Here is a 21,856-nt window from a genome sequence, read left to right as displayed (position 1 = left end):
CACTTGTGTGTGTGTGTTTGTATTTTCAGGTGGATGAGCTTCTGAGGAACCTTAACAGTATTTTGTCAGACACAGTGAAAATGAGAGAATTCCAGGAAGATCCTGAGATGCTCATGGACCTGATGTACAGGTGAGAAACAGAAATCCACAAAAGCTTGTCTTTATGTCTCTGCTTGTCCTCAGTGTCTCTTAATGTCTCACTCGCTCCCCTCTTCTCTCTCTCATCAACCTGTGGCTTCACTCTATGTCGCTGCTGGTTTCTATTTCTCTGTGGTCTGGCTTGTTTTGTCTCTATTTATTGCCCTCACTATGGTTACCATGTGGTAGCAGTTTAGTCTTCTGATCTGGCCTTGTGTATTATGCAAATGCAAACAGTGTGTACAAGCGTGTGCGTGTGTGCGTGTGTGTGTCTGCGAAAGCACGAAGGAGAAACACTGAGACAAAGAGAGCATACATGTGCTGTATGTTGATGTAGGCACTTTACCTCAACATGCTCTAATGTCACCTACATGTGTCATTTATCATGCACCTTTCTGTTTGGGTTTTGGTCTCGGTCACCTGGTGAGTGTCTGACAGCTGTCCAGAATAACCCGTTAGCTTTACACGCTTACCTAGACTCACCCCAACATTTACCTCCAAGCTCCCGAACACACATAGGTCGTTGACGCAGAATACATTTGGTCTCCAGATGCATGAATTCATTTATAAATATAGTATAGTGACTCACCTCCTTTTATAAATAAATTCATTCAGAGTGTTTTAGATTTATTCCCATGCTGTTAGGCTAATGATTATTCGTGCATTCCAAGAACAGGAACACATTTTCCATATTTTTGTTGCCCATAAAAACGCTAATCTTCCCACATGTTGCACATTTCCTTTTCAAACATTCACTTCCCAAATGTAGACATATATTTGCTCATATTCTGTAAATAATTAAATAATTGACTTCAGTCAAGAATATTAATTGGCCTCCAATTTTGTGTGGTATATATGTTTTACATCTGCTTATTGATGTTTTTTTTACATCAATTTTTTTATTTTTATTCCACATGACAAATGCATTGATCTCTCTCTGTATTTTTCTCATAGCTTATACCAAAATATGTAAACACAAATTAGTTTGTACTACTAAAATATACATTATCTTATCAGCAGCATACTCACAACTTTAATCACTGCACCATCTGCAATAACTTGTCTCTAATTTATTTTGATTTCTCTTGCAAAATTAAAATATGTGTTTTATGCTGTGTGTATTTATGCTCTTTTGTGCCATGTGTGATAGTTTCTTGCCTGTTTATCTTGTCTGTTTTGTATTTATTGTCATAACTTTTATGCTGCTGTCTTGAAAAGCTCTCTCAAAACAGAGATTTTAATCTCAATGAGATTTTTACCTTGTTAAATGAAGGAGAAGCCATATACCCTTCTTCTCCCTTCCTCCTCAGGATAGCGAAGGGCTACCAGACGTCTCCTGACCTCCGTCTGACCTGGCTGCAGAACATGGCTGAGAAGCACAACAACAGGAAGTGTTACACTGAGTCTGCCATGTGTCTGGTCCACGCTGCTGCCCTGGTTGCCGAGTACCTCAGCATGCTGGAGGATCACAAGTACCTGCCTGTTGGCAGCGTCACCTTCCAGGTAGAGAGCACAAGTACAGACACAAGTATACACAACAAATTAGTAAAGAACTAATAACAAACACATGTTCAGACTGAAAGCAAAAAAAAAAAAAAAAAGAGCAACAATTACAGCCGCACAAAATAAGCATTCATCATTTGTTTGTTGTGGCTGTTGGTTGTTTTGTTGAACGGAGGCAAACCCTCCCCATGCACAACACACCACATCACACATCTCCCCGCGGATGATTTCCAAATTTGGTTGTATGTGTCCAGAGGGGGGAGCTGTACACTCATAACGTCAACATATAAATATGGTCCCCCGGTAGCACTGCTTAACACGACGCCTTTGAAGTTGAAGGGGGGGAAAAAGGCAAATGTGCTCCCGTGGGAACATGCGAACAGACTGTTCCGCTGAACTGAAAACAAACTGTTACAACAGTAACTGTGATGATGGTGGTATCGATGAGCTGTATTACATACACACACATGCACACACCTCTGTGGCGCTCTGGTACAGGACATTCTAACCTGCAGCAGTCAACAGGTCATTGATTGGATGGTCATCAAATTAGTTCCATTTCCCACTGTAGAACATCTCCTTTTAAAGTCAGCCACGTGATTGATTATTTGATTAAGAGGGCTAATTGATTGATTAGCTAACTGATTTTCTCCTCAGAACATCTCCCCCAACGTGCTGGAGGAGTCAGCAGTGTCAGATGACATCCTGTCCCCAGATGAGGATGGGGTGTGTTCGGGGCGCTACTTCACTGAGAGCGGCCTGGTGGGATTGCTCGAGCAGGCTGCTGAGCTCTTCAGCAATGTGAGACAAACAAAGCTGCACTCATATTGCATGTTTAGTGTTAACATACAAACCTTTAGAAGATGATTAGAACAGATGCAGGTTATGTGGTTAAAAGTGCACTTAATGATTTGCATTCAGTGGATAAATATGACAACTATAAAGGTGCCATAGAAAATTAGATTTTTTGTTTTTGGTGTTAAATGTAATAATTCCTCTCGATATATGTATTCATGCTAACCAGCACTGATGGCTGTCTTATCAGGGTGGTCTGTATGAGGCAGTGAATGAGGTCTACAAGATCATCATACCAATCCTTGAGGCTCACAGGGATTTCAGAAAACTGACATCCACTCATGACAAACTACAGAGAGCCTTTGATAACATCATTCAGAAGGTAATAACTGGCAGGCTCTGTAGAGGCTGTTTCATTTATTCAATGAAGGTTAAAATAGAAATAAGAAAGTCATTTTCAAAATGAAAAAGCAATTTCAAAATCTTTTGGGTAGCTAAATTTCCCTATTTAGTATTTCATAAGCACATTCATAAGAATATATTTCATTAAAATGACTTCGGACAACTTAGGTCTTTGAGTAGGACAATTAACATTATTGCTCATGAATAAGTTTTTTTTCAGATGGTTTAGAGGCATATATAGAATTTTTAAAATAAAGTCTTCAAAGTGTTTTTCACAAGAAATCCCCCATAAAAGGCTATTAAATAATGAGAAAGAATATAATACTGATGTTGTTACAGACTTATATAAAATCGTCTCATTGTTTCCATCCAGGGCCATAAGAGGATGTTTGGAACCTATTTCCGGGTGGGTTTTTATGGGGCCAAGTTCGGAGACCTAGACGAACGGGAATTCATTTACAAGGAACCAGGGATCACACATCTGCCTGAGATATCTCACAGGCTGGAGGTAAGAGAGGAGTGAGTGTCTGCGTGCATGTTGTGAAACAATGTGTGAGTGTGGTGGGAGTGAAAAGGACTGGCTGGACTGGAAGAGCTTGATAGTGACAGAGAGACTGTGATTGCAGCATAGATGACTGCGAGTAAAACTTAGAATCATCCATCTGTTTTTGATTTTTCTGAGATTTATGAAAATAATATGGCATGAAGAGCAACACAGTGTCAGCTTTTGTCTTGAATCAAAGAAGCCATGAATCCGTTGCTAAATGAAATTTTAAACTGCTATTTGATTTTTGGCTTGCACAGTTTAAAAAAAGTAACTTTAACTTCGTGGAATGTTTCATTTATTTAATTAATAGGCTTGAATGGCAGTGAAATCTGTATGATTTTTGCATAAAAACTGTGATATACTGTACTGTGAACAGTCTTTTTCTACACATTTTCCCTACTCCTAGAACTTCTACAGTCAGTGTTTTGGAGAAGATACTTTGGTGATGATCAAGGACTCTACACCAGTGAACAGAAAAGAGCTTAACCCCAACAAGGTCGGGCAACTTTTATCACACCACTGATTGTTCCTAAATATCTTTCTCTATTATAATTGAAAAAATATGAATGACCCCACTGGTTAAATTAGAAGAAATAGTAAATGTGGGTTATGTAGAGTAAACACATAAATGTCTAGACATGTAGTTATGAAATGTAAAGAAAAACATCTTATGTACAGAAAACATTCATGTATTTCCTAATGTAGACATCATATGTGCAGAACATACAAATTTAGATATATGCAGTATTAAACACTTAAAAAAAACTGATTATGTGCAGGGTGCATTTTCATTATTGTCTGCTATATTGCATATATTGAAAAGCTTTTAGGATAAGTAAACAGATTTGTGTGTACACATCATAATTTGTGCCAGCCAAAAATGAATGACAACAGGGTTGTCCTAAAAATAAAAATAAGTCCAGAGGGTAGGATTGCTAAAATCAGTCCAGGACAGTTTGAATAGACGCTGTGTTGATGGCGTCCTCCTTAAGTGCCCATCTTGCTGGCTGAGGCTCCAGGGGAAGGAAGCACTGTACACTCAAAATGAATAAATAGACAACAAACTAAACCACTGATGTTTTTGTCACAGTGAGCTGAGAACCCAGTTATATGAATAAAAAAATAAACCATCACTCCTCTGCAGGCATATATCCAGATCACGTTTGTGGAGCCCTACTTTGATGACTATGAGATGAAAGACCGGCTGACAAACTTTGAGAAGAACTTCAACCTGCGGCGCTTCATGTACACCACGCCCTTCACCAAGAGCGGACGGCCGCGCGGTGAGCTCAACGAGCAGTACAAGAGGAAGACCATCCTCACCACCATGCACGCCTTCCCCTACGTCAAGACTCGCATCAACGTCATCCAGAAAGAGGAGGTAGTTGCCAATCTAGTGGATCCCAAGACGGCTTTTACATAATTCTCACTTTGTGTGATCACAGCAACACATTTATAACACATTACCTTCCTCTTGTCTCCAGTTTGACCTGACTCCTATTGAGGTGGCCATAGAAGACATGCAGAAGAAGACTAGAGAGCTAGCAGTTGCCACACATAGAGAACAGCCTGATGCTAAAATGTTGCAGATGCTGCTACAAGGTTCTGTGGGAGCCACTGTTAACCAGGTAATGTACAAGCATTGTGCAGATTTTTGTGAAACTGCTTCTATTTTTACTACTGTATGTCTGTTCGTATTAAGGTTGAAATGACGCTTACTTGATGTTTAACCAAATAATGGCTGTTCCCCTAAAATGATTTCACTTTGCATCATAGCCCCGCTTTGTCCCCTGAGTGCTCCTTCTTAATGTGTAGGGAAAACAAAACCAGAATAATTTACCTTTTATTTATCTTATCACATTTACAGTTTCCATTGTAGTCACAGAGTGCAGGTGGGAGACATGACAGTGATCACACATCAAAGCCTTAACCCCATCCATAACCCTAATCCTTCCTTTGCTTTTCCCCTGATTTAGTTAAAACGTCAATTCATGGCCCCTTATCCTTTCATGTCTCTGCTGCACGGCATGCTGAACCGGAGGTCTCTTTGATCTGATAGCTTCCAGGTCCTGCCAGCATGGTGAATGTTAGAGTAAAGATGAAGCTAGCTACAACGTCTCCGCTCCATCCCCCTATGCTTTATCTTCCAGCGTCTAATCTGACAGGTCCCTCGCTCCGACCTGATGGTTGTATACATAACGCTAATGCTCAGCAGCTCCGTAAACATATAACTCTTGACTGTAATCAGTACAGGAGGCTGGGTTTCTGTGTGTGGGTCCACAGCTTAGACCAAGGACTGAGGCCCAGGCCCAATGCGTTTATGATGCTAATCAGAGCTGTTTAACTGTGCCTGTCGTGATGTAGGCGCTGTGCGAGCGTGCTGTGGTTTTATGATGAATATAAGTTAGGATAACAAGATCTCATACTGGGCAAATGGGAGCCAAATGGCGGGTGTACGCGGGGTTAGTGGTGACATTAGCCATGCAGGAGGCTAATCATGGCTCCTTCTCTGATCTGATCTCTTCCTCATGTTCTAGTTCAGCATCTCGGTCCTTGGCCGCATAAGGCATTCACTTAGCAAGTCATTTCCCCCTGTCTGAATGAGGGGCATTCTCATCCCCCCTCTCTTCATACACTTTCAAACACTTCCTCTCTTACCTCCTCTCTTTCCTTCCTCCACTCTGTTTTTGCTTTCTCTTTCTTTGTCTCTCTAACTTTGTCTCTTTGTTTTTGTCCCTTTCCTCCTCTCTCCGCCCCCTGTTGTAGGGCCCGTTGGAAGTGGCCCAGGTCTTCCTGAATGAGATCCCAGCGGACCCGAAACTCTTTCGTCACCACAATAAACTGCGCCTGTGTTTCAAAGAGTTTATAATGAGGTAAGATACCATCAAAGAAACACACTGCACCAAAGTCAGGCAAAAATGAGGAAGAACACTCCAAAAAGGCCAAAAAACAAAAACCTCCATGGTGAGCCATAAACCTGAAGGACTTTACCAACTTTTTTTTGAATTTGCATTTCTGCTTCTTCTGCTGAACCGTTGCCAGTCACTGACTTAGTAGGTGGAAATATAGAACAATACTTCAAAGAGATTTCTGTTTAGAAAATGCGTCATCTTTTTGAGACTTGACTGAGAGGGAGTGAAAGTCTTCTCCACGATGCTCTATATAGACACGATTACTGGTGTCAGTGTAGGAAGATTAAAGAGCACCATAGAAAATTGTGACTGATGGAGACTGATATGCTGCTGTTTAAGCAGAGTGTCAGTCAAGAAGTCAAGATAGAAGTGATAATCACCACTAAATTGCATACCAGATGATAATTAAAGAAACCAAACAGGTAGGAGGAATGTGAATTAATATAACCCATTGTGACAGGGGATATTTTTTCATTTCCCATATGACAGTAGAAGATATTTTTCCTCATAATATCACTAAGCTGATTTTCTTTTTGAATTGCAAAGGTTTATTGTTCCCAAGAGTTTCATTATATTTTGTATATTCAGAATATAATTTAAACCATCCTTCCCACAGCAATGTGTCTGAGGATATGGTGATTTTTTTTTTGTGCAGGAGAAGCATGTTGTGTGTGCGGGTGTGTGTACTTCTGCGGGCGTGTGTGTGTATGAGTGTTTGTATGTGTGTGCTTTCATCTCCTAGGCATGTGCCTTTGCCTCCAAAAGGTGGTTTTCATTTTCTAACCCCCATGTCACATTCCAGCTGCCCTGATTGCTACAAGCAGGTTGGCAAATATTTACAGTAATTCCAGAAAGGTTTATTTTCTATCCTAAATCCAGGCGATCTGGCACCGGACCCTTTGTATGCCAATCTTCTTGACAGTGCTATTATAAAAAAAATATCCATTCAGGAAAAACTGTTTTCTACATTGGTCATCTTCTTCTCTGTTGAATTGAATGTCTCCTATTATATGCACTCACCTGCCAGTTTATTAGGTACATCTTAATAAAACTCATGCAGCATAATACAACAGCGCTGCAGTTCATCCTACCTTCATGAAGGTTATAATGTTCATTTTTTCTGTTTTAGAGAGGTGTTGATTTATTTTTTGGTCATTTGGGAGTAGTTTGTGGTGTGATTGACCTGTATTGGGTTATATTGAGAGGTATTTCTAATTTAATAGTCTACCTTAATTCATATAAATGGGATGGAACTCAAAGTGGATCCCTTTTGTGGAGCAAATGTTCCACTCGATCAACATGTGTTTTAGACTGTCACACTCAGCTATGGTGTCACTTTAGGTAAGTCCCACGTCAACTCGACCCAGCATTCTTCCCCTTTACCCAAATTAGAAATTATCTGGCCCCAGTAACTCACAGTGATAACCATAAGTTTAAAAAAAGTCAAGAAACCTACAAGTGATCCAGGCCAGACATATTTTTTAATGATGAGAGGACTCTCATTTAGTCAATTCGTAAAAAATGAAGATAGTTAAATATTGTAGATATTCATCAGAAGAATTCATTTTCTACATTTCAAACCAAGCCGTCAGATAGCCAGCCTCATATCAGCAGATCTTTTTATGCCTTGGAAAATCCTTTACTCTTGGGAATTGTCCTTGATGCTCATTGCTCTGTGTACTTACTGTATACTGTTACACGACAATGCAGTTTCCATATTACCCTCATTAAAAGCTGAGAGATAAACTCAGACATGTGTTTGTAATCATCCCAGTCTCTGTGATTTCCTGCAGACTGGTCTGTATGTCAGCCATTATACATGTTGTAATGGAGGACTGTGGGCAGACCCCATACCTGTACACTGCTCTTGCTGTAGCTCAGAGCTTGTGGTACTTATCATCAGGTATTTTCCTCTTTCCAGCAAATAGGATAGAATAGTTATTCGTTAGTCCTTTGTGATGTGGAGTTTTACCTTTGCGGCTCTGTTGATTGTGTTTGAAAATGGCCTTGTGGGTCATTTACAGTTTAGCTCACATTCTAGTGGAAGTACTTGGAACCATCTAATCGGCATATAGGAGTTTCTTACAGTCAAGTACATTGTTAACTCATTTGGAGTCCAATTTATGTCAAGTTGTTACAGGACGTAGTTAGTATGAAACAGTGCAGTGCATTTCTGAAGGCTGGAGGATAGAGAAGGGATTACTGCTAGATTGGTTTGCATAGAATCACTGTTGAAGCTGTTCTTAAGTTTGAGGTTATTACATTGTATAAAAAGGTCAAGGAGTACATTCAGCTCTCTTAAATAATCTCATTCAATGTTGAAGCAATCACATTGTAAAACTGATTCCACCCTTCTCTGCGTTTCTTTCTATCCTATCCTTTCTGCAGATGTGGTGAGGCAGTTGAGAAGAATAAGCACCTGATCGCATCAGACCAGAAGGAGTACCAGCAGGAGCTGAAGAAGAACTACAACCGTCTGAAAGAGAACCTGAGGCCCATGCTGGAGAGGAAGATTCCTGAGCTCTATAAACCCATCATCAGGCCTCGCCTAGAGAACAGGTAAACAGACCCACCAAGTCAAACAGCCGATACTGTTTTGACAAGAGAATCTGAGGTGACAAAAAAACACAAAATATTGATCTTTTTATCAGTCTGTATGATTGCTGAACCCAAAGGAAAGTGAGAACAAATTGAACTGAGCAGAGATCCATTCGCACTGTCCGTGTCACCTCTACAAATATTGATAGCTGAACCAGAGCCACGGTACACAACACAGAGCTGAACAATGTCACAAACAAATTGCAATTCATGTATTAATAAAGACTGATTTCTCATTGAGTGAGAAAATAAAATGAACTTGAATTAAGATGTATATTAACAATAGGGAAACAACAACTGTTACTGTAACAAAGAAAGCATATTTCAAGTCAAAATACATCTAAATATCTGATACAAAATCATCTCATGTACGACTATACAGTAGCCACAGTGTCCCAATTCCATATTAAATACTGACCTTTAGAGTATATTGTTTTTTACAGTTAGTATTAGAGCTGCAACGATTAGTTGATTAATCAATTAGGTGCAAACTATTAAATTAATTGCCAACTATTTTGATAATCTGAAATGTGAGTATTTTCTGGTTTCTTTAGTCCTCTATGATAATAAACTGAATATCTTTGTGTTGTGGACAAACAAGATATTCAAATGGGCTCTGGGAAGCAGTGCTCAACATTTTTCACAATTTTCTGACATTTTATAGACCAAACAACTAATTGATTAATCAGGAAAATAATCAACAGATTAGCACAAAAAATCAATATGCTTTACTGTTTTATACTAACAGGAGATTATGCATTACGAGCGACATGCAAAGGCAATCAAACTGTCTTTAAACTATAAAAATGTAATAGTTACTTTTTCAGATTTCTCATTTGTTCTTTTTGCCTCCGTCCCAACACACACCCCTTTCAACAATATGTTTACACTTTTCCAGCTCCACTGCATTCCCGTTATGCACTGCATTGAGGGATAACAGTGTCAATCAACAGCACATTTGCATGTCAAGTTTTCAAGATTTTTTTTAGTTGCATACTGACTGTTTTGAGTATTATTTGGTCACTTTTCTAGTGTAAACACTGCATACTCAGAACAAAGAATTAGTGTGTAGTATGGATTTTGGACACTCATGTCTCACACTTGGGCCTTGGTGAAGCATCAGGGTAGCCAATGGGTGAGTTAAGTGTGAAAAAATGGCCACCACTTTTGGAAGCTCTGTTGCTCTCTGTTGGAAATTGGTGAAAGTCTTTTTGTCATTCCAGGTTGTAAGGAATGAGTAATGGTTACAAAAATTCCTACTGGAAACATTTATATATCCTTACTCCTACTCCCACCTGCTCTGACCATTCGTTCACCTCCTTATCTTTCCCTGTCTTTTGTTTCTGTCTTTTCCCTTCTTCCCCAATCCACTGTGCTCTCCCTCTCACAGAGATTCTTTCAAACGTCTGAGTTTCCGCAGAGCTCCGGAGGAAAACTCCTGAGATGCCATTGCTCGTCTGAGAGACAGCGCTACAGAGAGGAAGGGGAGGCTGTCACACAACCAAGAGAGGAAAAGAGGAGATAAGATGAAAAGAGGAGAGAAACAAGGAAGGGAACTATTGGTGATACCCTCGTACTCCTCTGCATGAGAGCAGTACATCGTGTCCACGATGGAGGATTCACACAATCAGTTTCTCAAAAATCCAGCAGTGTTTATAAATGCAGGCTGCTGTATTTCCATTTTTTATGATTTCATGGTTGTTTGTTACAGTAGGCAAAAGGAGGAAACAGGGTGAACACATAAAAATAGGGGGATGGGAATCTCAAGCAAAGTGTAGCTTATTGAGCATTTCACTGTAAAATCTTCAGATGCTTTTGCTCTGTTGATTTCCTTTTTTAGATAACTGCAAGTCTGAATAATGCTGCAAACATTTCCTCTGGGTTGGTTAAGAAGCAGACTAGAGTTCCTCTCTGAGGTTCTTGCTGGCCCAGGGCCTGTATGTGTGCCAATAATGATACTGTCCTGTGTGCATGTAAGTGTAAATGTGTGAATGGATGTGTGTTTATTCAGATAGTGTTTGAAGTAGGATATTTTGGTGCCGTACTGAAGTCACTTTGCACTCAGTGATGATAAATGATTTTGTTATGTGCTAAAGGGCCTCTGAAATTCCACTCTGGGTGTCTATGCATGACATGCCATTCAGAGCAGCAAGAGTGTGGATGGATTTGGGCATTGGAAAAATGGATACAATTTCCTGTGTTGAGTCTTAAGGCCACTCTAGTCTTATTATTGTTAGACACACAGTATCTGGCCATTTAGCTAATAGAAGAGTTTAACTTATTACGAGTTATCTGATGTAATTTCACAGGGGATGGATAGACGTATCCGAGGCTCTAAAACAAATATAGCTTATTTCTAAATCCACATTTTGTATATAGTAAAGGTATTGCATCAGATAATTATAAAAACGTTTACAAAGGTATGAGAAACTATTTTGCAATTTATTTTACGGAAATGTATTTTTAGATAATAGCAATAATGATATGAATTGAAAAAAATAATACAGTAGACAGGATTCAGTGCCTGAGTGTACTGTAACAATCTCAGTGTATGTTCCAGTAGTTTCAGTACCTGTTTGTAAATAGAGCACTTCCTACGATACACACAGTGCCAAATTTGATTTCTTCCTTATTTACTTTGGAACTTAGATCCTTAACCAGAGATGCAATATTTTGGAAAGTCACTCCACACAACCGTGCTTCGCAATGTGAATTATGTTTACTCCACATGTCCGAATACATTCCAGAGGAGAAATTTACTACTGCATTGCAGTGTTAACTAGTAACAACCTGATTTTATTTGACATCCATGAAAAGGCTCATTTCATTGGTGTTATGTTATAGCTCACACTGTATTACAGTGATGTAAATGTGCTTGGTGTTTCAAAAGTGGGTATACATTTTTATCTACATTATTAATACTCACTTTATTGCCCCCCCTCCCCGCTGTTTCCAGGCACATTTGTTATTTATGGACTTTTTGTAGAATGGTTAAATAAGATGACAAGTTATACAGATTGGTTATTATTTGTGAGTATTAATTAAAAATGTATACCCAGTTTTGAAACATACAGTATACTGCTGAAAGTTGGTGTAAAAAGACATATTGGTGGCATTCAACCACTGGAAACTGCATTTATGTTTCTTTATCAGTTTCTTTCTATGTTCAGATCTGTTGTGTTTTATTCAATGTTGAATTTTAACTTGTCATGCATACAGTGCTGGTGGAGCATCTGAATAAAATTTAATATAATATGCACATGTGTTACCTCAGTGTTTATTTTTATTGTTAATTTTGAGCTAGCTGTTATTATGGAAATGTATAAAACATTTTCTGGTACAGGGTACAAATCCACCATACCAGAGTCTGCAACTCAAAAAACAAAACAAAACAAAAAACATACAACAAAACAATATACTTACTTAAAATAACAATTTTTACACAAATAATCAAAAATCAATTTTATAATTATATAGATAGGTCTTTGTTGACTAGAATTTATCCAGTCTTCCAGTCCATTTTAAAAGGGTTTACTGAAGGAGCCTGCACTACATCCCCTGGAACATTAACACAGAAAATGTAGATGTTCACAGAAAATGTCCATGATTTTTTCCCTTTTATTTTACTGTGACATTTTGTTAAAAAAAAAACAAAAACAAAAAAAAAACTTGCTGGTAATCAGTAGATTATTATACTATTTGCAGATTCTAACCAGATTTAATGTCATGTCTTCATATATTATTATGGTTAACAAATGTGTATGTGTAAATGTGTAAATATTGGTAATATAAATCTTAATAGACCACAAAATACTCACTACTGTACATTCTTATTTATTTATTGTTTATTACATTTATTTATATGTGTGTATATATATATATATACATACACACACACACACATATAGGCTATATATATATATATAGGTGATTTTTTTGTGATAACAGTTACTGCAGAAAGTTAATCCTTTTTTTTTTTTTTTACTGACAAATAAAACTCCTTAATACATCCATGACTTCCACACTACAGATTTTTTCCCACAAACTGAACATTCATACAGTGTAGTAAAGTAAAGTATAAGGCGACGTTAGAAGGCGGGAAGGAACATCTATAAAGAAACCGGGAAGGAAAGAACTACAATCTGCTGCCGTCGCGTCTATTATGACGACATCACTGCGCGACTTCCACTACACGGATACAGGTTTGTTCTTTTTCATTCACAACAGGCAAGTGGTTGTGATGCCCAGTAGTATGTGGACGGAGGGTTTTTTTGACATGTCGATTAATACACCGTTAGCTGGAGTGCAGCTGAGGTTTCTCGCGTCACCGCTGCTGTAGTTTTGACGGTTGAGTTTTGAATAACCCAAATAAAAGACGCTGTAAAGTTAGTCCGAACTCTCTCGTGTCATACTGTTAGTTAGCCTACAAACTCAACGTACAATGTAGACGTCAATTCAAGATGACTCGTCTCTGTGCTTGTCTTTTATGAGTCACAATGTACTACTGAGCTGTCAGTCACTCGCATTATACAACTTGAGTATGTGTAGGTTTCACTATGATCCATCTCTAAAAGTTTAAATTCTACTTTTCGTCCTTTTAACGATGTAAATAGTACCATCTAAACGGTCTAACTTTAGCATGCAAAGGCAAGCTCTTATGTGTTGCCTTCAAGGACACTGTAACATGTAACTTAATAACTTTCATCTATCTCTGTACTTCACCAAGCCCACAGCAGCTCAATTGCCATCTCTAACATGGAGCCTCACTCTTTTATTATTCCATGCAGGATGCAGAAACGTAGGGACCTTAATCACCAAGCTGATAGGTTCCCGTTTTATACCATGTTAGGAGAATAGTGGTCAATTAGGTTAGAGAGGGATTGTTTTGAGCCCGCCTATGACAGTAATGGGAGATTTGGCTTTTCTGCTTTTTTCCCCTGTTGCTGTAGATATTATCCTCTGTTTCTGTGTGCTCATAATCTTATGAATATACTCCTGCAATGAAACCTCTGAGGATTTCCTGCTGTAAATGGTAATTGCACATCCGTCTTGCCAAGCCTGCTTCATGCCCCAAGCAGGCTAAATGGAAAAGATTGTGACTGCAAAAACACCCATATACAGCGGGAGAGCTCCAATATAGGCTTCTGCAGACAGTTAGCTGTTCCCTAGCGCTGTGAGAAGGTGTTTTGCTACTACTACTACCTCATTAACCCAGATAAAAACAGGATTGCAACTCAAGTTTTCCCATTAGGAATCATTTGTGGACTATGTGAGCAGATGGAGTTTGACACTTAAGCTTGAGTTTGATTTGAGTATACAGACCCTGACAGATTTGGCTTCATCACAGTAGACTGGCAGAACACTTAATTCACAGAGCGAAGTAACTACCTCAGCCCACAGGAAGCTATAAGGTATCCACAAATAGTTTTGTCTGAAACTTACATAAACACACACTCATTCAATTCTCCTAAGATAAATAAAAAGTTTGTACCTTGTCTTTACAAAAATGTTACCAAAAACCTGAATAAATAAACCCCTGTTTTTGGTCTTGCCCACTAGGTTCAGTCATTCTTTGCTAAATTTGCTAAACACCATTTGATATGGAGCAAGACGGGGACCTAAATCCAGATACAGATGACCTTCCACTTCGCGCCAATACCAACCACATACTAGTCAAGCACTATGTATTAGACCTGACTGTTCATTTTGACAGGAAAGTCATCAGTGGTAGTGTCACTCTGTTCCTGCAACCTTGCTCTGGAGTGATGACTAGGCCTCAAAATGGGATTGAATGTGGAGCTGGAGACGTAGCTGGGACTCAGGAGGCTGAAAAGAGTCAGGATGCATCTTTGTGTAGCTTTCAGGAGGTGGATACAATAAAGGATCATGCAAGAGATTTAGATCAGACTAGAGTTGGTACAGCAACTGTGGATCTGGAGGAGCCCATGATAAAAAACAGGGAGGGATTTGGGAATGCTACAACAAGGATGGAGACCATCTTTGGGACGCAAGCTCAAGCAGAAGCTGAGAATATTCAGTCCTCACGTTGGTGGGAAAACACAAGTGACGGTGATTTCACCTTGGTGTTGGACTGCTGTGATCTCGCTGTATCAAAGGTCGAAGAAGTGGATGTCACCTCTGTGTCAGCCATGTTTAGCCACCTAGCAGAGGTCTCATCTGAGAGGACAGGGGTCTCCTCAGTGAGCCCACAAGCAGCCCTCATTCAGAACATTATTTCCATGCCCTCTATCCAATGGAGGCAGCAGCACCAGCTCTTTTCACAGTGTAGCCATGCCCCTGCTGTCCAGGATGGCAGCTCCTTGCATTTTCATACAGACCGCTGGAGTCTGCAGGTGAGGAAGAGAGGGGTCTCATCCCCTCAGGAGTTTCCTCGAGTTCTCAGGATCTGCTATGAAACGAGGCCAACTGGAGGCTCCGTGAGGTGGACCAAAGACCAGGACAACAGGTTAGTCACAGGAGAACAGTGGTCTCATGGTATGATTAGAATCCCCCTTAAATATTTAAAAACTTGCAAGTCACAGCACCGCAGCTCTCATTCCTGCTACTTGAATTACAGCCACTTGTCATGTTAGAATAGAATAATACAGACTCATTAATTCACAGAAACACGCCTGAGGCTATTATACTCAGTGTGTGGATGCTTTACGTGTATCTGTGTGTATTTGGTGGATCCTTTGAGCATTGAAATGAGGGTTGTTTATAGTTTACCATTGTTTACCCTTCCAGGTTGTGTGTTTACACTGCCGGTTCTCCCATCAACAACCGAGCCCTCTTTCCCTGCCAGGAACCGCCTGTTGCCATGTCAACATGGCAAGCAACAGTACGGGCCCCCAGTGAGTGTGTGGTTTTGATGAGTGGGGAGGAGCAGGCTGTACCAATTGAGGATGGGGACACATGTAAGGCATTATTTCATATGCATTTAGTGACAACCAGTAGGAAAAAATGGCTAATTATTAATTACATATTTGAGCTGAAATAAAAGTACATATTACTGAATTGTATGGGACAAGTGTCAGTCTTAAGTATTTAGAGTTGGCATTGAATGCTTGGTCACAGAGGCCTATTTAGCCTTGTTTACTCAGTCAGAAGATGTAAATGGAAAAAAGGGGTTTCTAGAAAAACTTGCAATATATAGAGAGAAAAGTGTCATTTTGTTATTATTGGTACCAGAACCCAAGTATGATATTGGCATCTGTACTAAACTTTTCAAATGATAATTTATTTTTTACTTTTGGAGTAAGTTTGTCCCAGCCTGGTTGCAGGCACCAAATCTCAGATTTTTTTCAATGATTCAGATACTGTAGGTCTGGTTTTGTGCTCATTGATGGCAGTTTCCATGGTTGGAAAAACAACTGAGCCAATCAGACCTCGGTAGGCAGGATCAAGAAAAGAATGACAACATCTGCTGTGTTAGAGCCAGAAAAACAGCAAAAAAAGAAGAAATTTGCTACCAAGATGCCAACACGTGTGGATTAAACTTGATTGAAATAAAAAACATTAAGTTAACTGCTCCAAGTAACTGGTACTGTAGCTTCATAGCTACCTGAAAATGACATTGGCAGTCACTTGTCACTTTGGTTTGATTGGTTGGTTTGGATGAAAAAACAACCCCTCCCAAACAAAAACACAATTATAGATATGATATTAGTGAAGTAAAATAAAATGGCAATGCAGTCTGATTATCAGGCCTACTTTTTTCTTCATCTTTCTTTCCATTCTCTCTTTCTGTCATCTAAACTGATTTCCACTTCCCTTCTCCCCTACAGTATGAATTTTTCATCCACTTGTCTCTTACCTCTCTTCTCCTCTCCGTAGGTTTCTTAATCTGGAATTACTACGTCACTATGCCCATGCCTGCATCCACCTTCACCTTGGCAGTGGGCCACTGGCGCCAAGTCACAGCAGAAATTCCCCTAGCGTTGGAAAAAGAGATGAGGGACAGGATGGATTGTGGCAAGAAGCCCAAACTTGGGGCTGGGGAATGGACTGAGGCTGGGCTTGTGTCCTCACTTGGAAGTTCTACCACTGAAGTAGTAAAGGGCTCTACGCTCCAGACTGGCAGGTATTTTATTATTTTTCCTGTGTTCTTTTCTTCTTGTAAGACCTCCTCCTCTCCAGACTGTTATTAACCCAAGTCTGGGCCTTCAACATTCCATGTTGAAACTTTCCTTTCGCCATACCAAAAATGGTGCAGGTGAAGTTAGGGTGATGGATAGGGTGCAGCACTCAATCAGCTTTTTATGACAAGTACATTAAAGCTTATAACATATTACATTGGGTTCAGTGCCCAGCAGAAATGATCTTTGGAGACCAAAATAGTAAAGCTGACATAAATTTTATAGAGGTACAGGATATAAAGTGCAGGCTTGGGCCAGAGAGGGCTGGCTTGCTGTGGGCAGGGCAGAGTTGGGCTGGGGTCCCCTCTCCACTGCCCAGCAGGTTGGCAGGTCTGCCAGTGGTTTCCAGTAATCCTCCTCCTCCTCCCCTCATGGTTTTCCTCCTGCAGCAGTCCACCCGTAGCCTGCTGCAGGCCCCTGGAATCTCCCGCTACAAGGAAGGCCTTTATTTTCAGTGAATGGCTGGAAGGAAACTTGGACGTCGCTCGAAACCCTTGGAACAGTTCTTATACTAAGGATGGAATTGGTGCTGGGTATTGGATTTAGAGTGAATGAGATTGCATGTCGGCACCTCGATATTTTTGGGAACACTGTGGTTTGCTTTTGTGACGTACAGTATATATTCCATATTTCCATTGCTTTTATTTCCATGCTTAGCGCAGACAGACTGGACGCACTACATATTTGGTTCTCTCCCTCTAGTGCAGTATATTCTTTCAAAATGAAAATTCATTAAATTGTCTTTATTAACCTTGAATTAAACTTTTCTTCTCTGAATTAATCTGTTACAGCGGAGACCAGACCACCCGCTCAGACTCTGCATTCTGTTACTCTTCCCTTGAGGATGAGAGGCTCTCTGTAACTGATTATTCAGACATGGTGGATGACAGCATCTCTTGTTCCCATGGCGACTACCCTTGCCGATTTACTGAGCGGTCGGCGGGGTCCCAGCGGGTGATTCCACATCGTGTATTTGCCCCCGTCTCCCTGCTGCAGAAGGCCCAGGTGGAGTTTTTACAATGAGCCACTGAGACTTGAGATAATTATATTTTACATGGTTAGAAAAGACAGTCAGCATCAGTTAATGTTTGTGTCACTATGCCAACGGTTTTCAACTGACATCTCTTGGCAGAATGGTAAAAGCATGAGACTGTATTCCCTTGACAGCCACTTAAAATGTTCCTCATACTCTAAGTGGGAATTTCAATCTGGAATAGCATTTAGAAGTATTAAGTCAAAGGCTTTTGCCAGCTCAGTAAATTCTCAACTGATGAAGCTTCTTGGATGTGTGGCGATACATCTTCCAGAACAAACAGTAAAGAGCAGTTGCTTTTGACTTAATACTTCTAAACATTAAAAAGTATGTGATAGAGCAAATGTTTATACTACTGTTATGCTACTCATTTGTATCAATATACAAAAATCTGATTCAGCTAAAACATGCAATTTTACATTTGTCATTTGTTTTTTAGTTTGTTAAAAAAGAAACGTATTGCTTTCCTTTTGTAGATTGGAGTCCTCCCATTGTTGCCACGATGTTTGGCAGCAGCCAACTCTGTTCTGGGAGTCCATCCATTTCCTCGCCTTGATGTTCTCATTGTACCAGCGGGGTTCTCCAGTCTGGGCATGGCCAGGTAATGACACCCAGGTTTTTGGAAGAAAGGTGAAGGGTGTATAGTTAAGGAGTAGAGTTAGGAAGTTAGAACAAATTACACAGAGACAGCTACAGTGACCAACAGGCTAATAGGTTAAAAAAAATATACGTGAAATCGATAGTTTTGTGAGATAGAGTATTTGGCTGATACTCTAGCCTTTACCCCATGTTGTTTAGTCAGGAAGCGTGTCAGATGTGTTTTTCACACACACGTCACATGCAACAGATAGACTCTCATTGTAATCTATGCAGCTGTCTGTACTGACTCCATGCAGGCTCACGTTTCAGTCGTATCTCACGAGCGTAAGCGCAACCTGAAGCATTTATTTACGCTTCAAGTCTATCTTCCTCCATTTCATGCGTGTCACAACAGTCGTGTACTGGGCTCTGAGCGCTTCCAACACACGGATGACCTGCGCTCAACATTGCACCTGAACGCCTCCCGTGTAGACACATAGATGGAGCACTCGCTGCTGTTGCTGCTCTGCTGATGTGCTGCTCATGCTAGGTTTGCTGTCTAGACACAGGGTTACAATCAAGTGTGCAAGGAAGTTGAAGTAAATGATTAATATTTTTCAATGGATTTGTACTCTTCTTGGTTTGCATTTAAAATACAGTACCACTCAAATGTTTGGACACACGTTCCCATTCCCTTTAATGAGAAAACATGTCCAAACTTTTGGCTGGTACTGTAGGTGTATGGAGACCATTCTTTAGAAGGGCAATAATCTACAAATTGTAAAGAAAACAACAAGCTTTGCCACAACAAAGCTGCAGCTCTGCCTCTGGTTTGTTTGTTTTCTCTTTTTTTTTTCAAGTAGAACATTTCTGGGTAGTGTGATTAATGGCATACTTCACATTTCAAATCCCCCTCACCATGTCTAAATCTTCTTTGTGGAAATCTTCCACATTAAAAATGTTTACTGAATTCAATAGTCCAACCGTAACTCCCTCTAAACTCCTTTCTCTTTTTTCCCCCAAACATAACCGTTTTTAACACTGGCCTGTGGGACTTATCGTCTGACCTGCTAGCATGTCTGTCATTTTGGTTTTCAATTAGACACTGAATACTGCCACCACTGAAATGGTTTCAGTAACATGAAAAATAATCAAGCAGCACTGCACTGAAGAAAGACAAAATCTAAGCGCATACACATTTGCACACAAAGGACCTTTTTTTTAGCATACTCTGTCTCAGTCTTCTTTCATTGTCCCATCATTAACCCTAGTCATTAGTCTTTCTTTTTCTAGTTCCTTCCTTCATCCCATTCCCAAAACTCACCACCTTTCCAAACAGCTCTCTCCCCTAACCCCTAACCCAAATTTTATTCCACCCATTTTTTACTGCAGTAATGAATTCCCGCTACATCTTTTAACCTGCTCACAGATTTTTTTTTGCACTTTTACAATTTAGCCATGAATTTGACACTTTGATCCAAAGTTTACACTATATTTTCTCCAGACCTTCTTCCAAACCTAACATGGCTCTTCCTTCTTCTTTCATTCATTTTTCCAACAACGTCAAAGTCCCCCAAACCCTAACCCCTAACCCCAAACCCTGACCCTCCTGATGAGAGAAATGGCTTACCTCTACTCTGGGTACAGCTTAATTGACTCAGCAAGCTAGTCAAAAGTCTGCTGTGTTATATCTTTTTTTTCTCCCTTACCAGCAGTAGTTTCAGGTGGTCTACAGGCTCTCTGGTCCACACTAGACCTGTGTGTATTTATGTATGTATGTTTGTGTGCAGTTTTAGTAGAGGTCTGGGGGTAGGTGTGTGGGCGCAAAGCCGCAGGATGACAGATTCACTGTCTCATGCACTATAGATAATTTTCCTCTATACATTTCTTTGTTCTCCCTTCACCCTTACTGTGCCATCTTCTCTAACGCCTGACACCTTTTCCATAATAAATCCCTTTTTATTACTATACTCTCCCCTGTTTTCTGTCATCCTTCTATCCCAAAAACTGGCAACGGTCTGCTTCTGTTACTTCTTCTTCACCATTCACTCTTCTTCCTATCATTTCATCTCCTGACTTTCTTTGCCCCCATAATATTCCTCAGTCTTTCAGCCTCCTGTGTTTGATGTCCTTCTCCGTCCTCTCAACTTTTCTGTATGGTTGATCACTCTTCAGTCTGGCCTCTAGCATTCTACCATAGTGACAGTTTCTCTGGAAATCAAGTTTTATATTTTCTCTGCAATATAGTACTTTCAGCTGGCATATGGTATGCTTGTAGATATGACTGAAAGTCAGCCGGTAGACATATGAATGAAGTTAAAATTGGAAATTGAAGCAAAATAAAGACCATCAGTGTCTGGCCTTTTTAAAATTGTGTTGATAAAGTAAACTGATTAGGGTGGTCAGTGAACGTTGTCCCACTGTCTGCGGTCTGCAACCACAGTCTCACTTTCTCTCTGTCTGCCTTTCTTTTCTCCCCCAGCGGCCTCCCTGGAGAAAAGTACCCCAGACAGGATATGAGCTCATACCTGAATATGTATTCTGGGTGAATTTCTGACGTTATAGCCAAGTGGTCTCAATCAGAGACATTTTGAAGGACAGACGGTGACAAGAGGGTCACAGTCTGGACCTAATTCTCAACTTTGCATATTTATTACGACAACTGTATCCCAAAACACAGAGTGCTCTTTGATCTACGAAAAATCTTTCCCCTCATCTTGTGAAAATCCTTCTCCGTGCTGTATTTATTTTGAACGGACGTCAAGCGCTAACACAGGGGCTGTTCTGCTGTGGCTGTTGCCTGACGGATGTTTTCTTTTCCTTATGAGGATAGCTCCCAGGCACTTATCCTTCTTGCCCTGGCTGCTTAAACCCCAGTTAGCTGCAGATGACAGAGAAGAGATTTAGGGCCTTCATTAAGCTTCAGACAGCACCTGCACTGACTCCCTATAAAACTCTGCATGGGTCTCAACCCTATGTCATCTCACTGCATCCTCCCCTCAATGCGGGTGGTTCAGTTCTGCATGCCCCCGCACTTAACCACAGGTTTGTGTCATAAGGAAGGCGGGGAGGTCAGCCAAAATGGAAGTGTAGATTGAGATGGAGATGAGACGAAGAGGGTAAAGGCGGGGTTCACGACAGGCCAGTGGACCCCCAGGATGTGGGAGAGGATGTGTGGATTATTCCCAGCAACAAAAGCCATTAGCCCCTG

At 40.3% G+C, this 21,856-nt stretch overlaps 2 protein-coding genes across 4 annotated transcripts in view; both read left to right on the top strand.

Annotated features, from left to right (window-relative positions):
- dock8 (dedicator of cytokinesis 8) overlaps positions 1–12,143 on the top strand; it is a 53,480-nt gene extending 41,337 nt beyond the window's left edge. The window contains exons 38-48 of the mRNA XM_042421013.1: positions 30–130; positions 1,449–1,641; positions 2,299–2,442; positions 2,687–2,818; positions 3,212–3,346; positions 3,792–3,881; positions 4,530–4,766; positions 4,870–5,013; positions 6,152–6,258; positions 8,686–8,856; positions 10,286–12,143. Coding sequence (XP_042276947.1) covers positions 30–130; positions 1,449–1,641; positions 2,299–2,442; positions 2,687–2,818; positions 3,212–3,346; positions 3,792–3,881; positions 4,530–4,766; positions 4,870–5,013; positions 6,152–6,258; positions 8,686–8,856; positions 10,286–10,337 — 1,506 coding nt within the window. The 3' untranslated portion in view covers positions 10,338–12,143. The remainder of the gene's footprint in view (positions 1–29; positions 131–1,448; positions 1,642–2,298; positions 2,443–2,686; positions 2,819–3,211; positions 3,347–3,791; positions 3,882–4,529; positions 4,767–4,869; positions 5,014–6,151; positions 6,259–8,685; positions 8,857–10,285) is intronic.
- Positions 12,144–13,011: 868 nt separating this feature from the next.
- The window catches only part of LOC121903918 (aminopeptidase O (putative)), an 80,722-nt gene continuing 71,877 nt past the window's right edge, over positions 13,012–21,856 (top strand). The window contains exons 1-6 of one of the 3 annotated variants that reach the window (XM_042421332.1): positions 13,012–13,097; positions 14,455–15,361; positions 15,643–15,812; positions 16,732–16,978; positions 17,825–18,038; positions 18,543–18,667. In XM_042421332.1, coding sequence (XP_042277266.1) covers positions 14,496–15,361; positions 15,643–15,812; positions 16,732–16,978; positions 17,825–18,038; positions 18,543–18,667 — 1,622 coding nt within the window. In that variant the 5' untranslated portion in view covers positions 13,012–13,097; positions 14,455–14,495. The other 2 variants (XM_042421333.1, XM_042421331.1) reach the window with 2 other exon arrangements.

This window comes from Thunnus maccoyii, chromosome 9 (genome assembly GCF_910596095.1).
Source record: "Thunnus maccoyii chromosome 9, fThuMac1.1, whole genome shotgun sequence".
Taxonomy (NCBI): Eukaryota; Metazoa; Chordata; class Actinopteri; order Scombriformes; family Scombridae; genus Thunnus; species Thunnus maccoyii.
The sequence above is the reverse complement of the archived record's forward strand: the minus strand, read 5'-3'. Positions and strand labels throughout refer to the sequence as shown.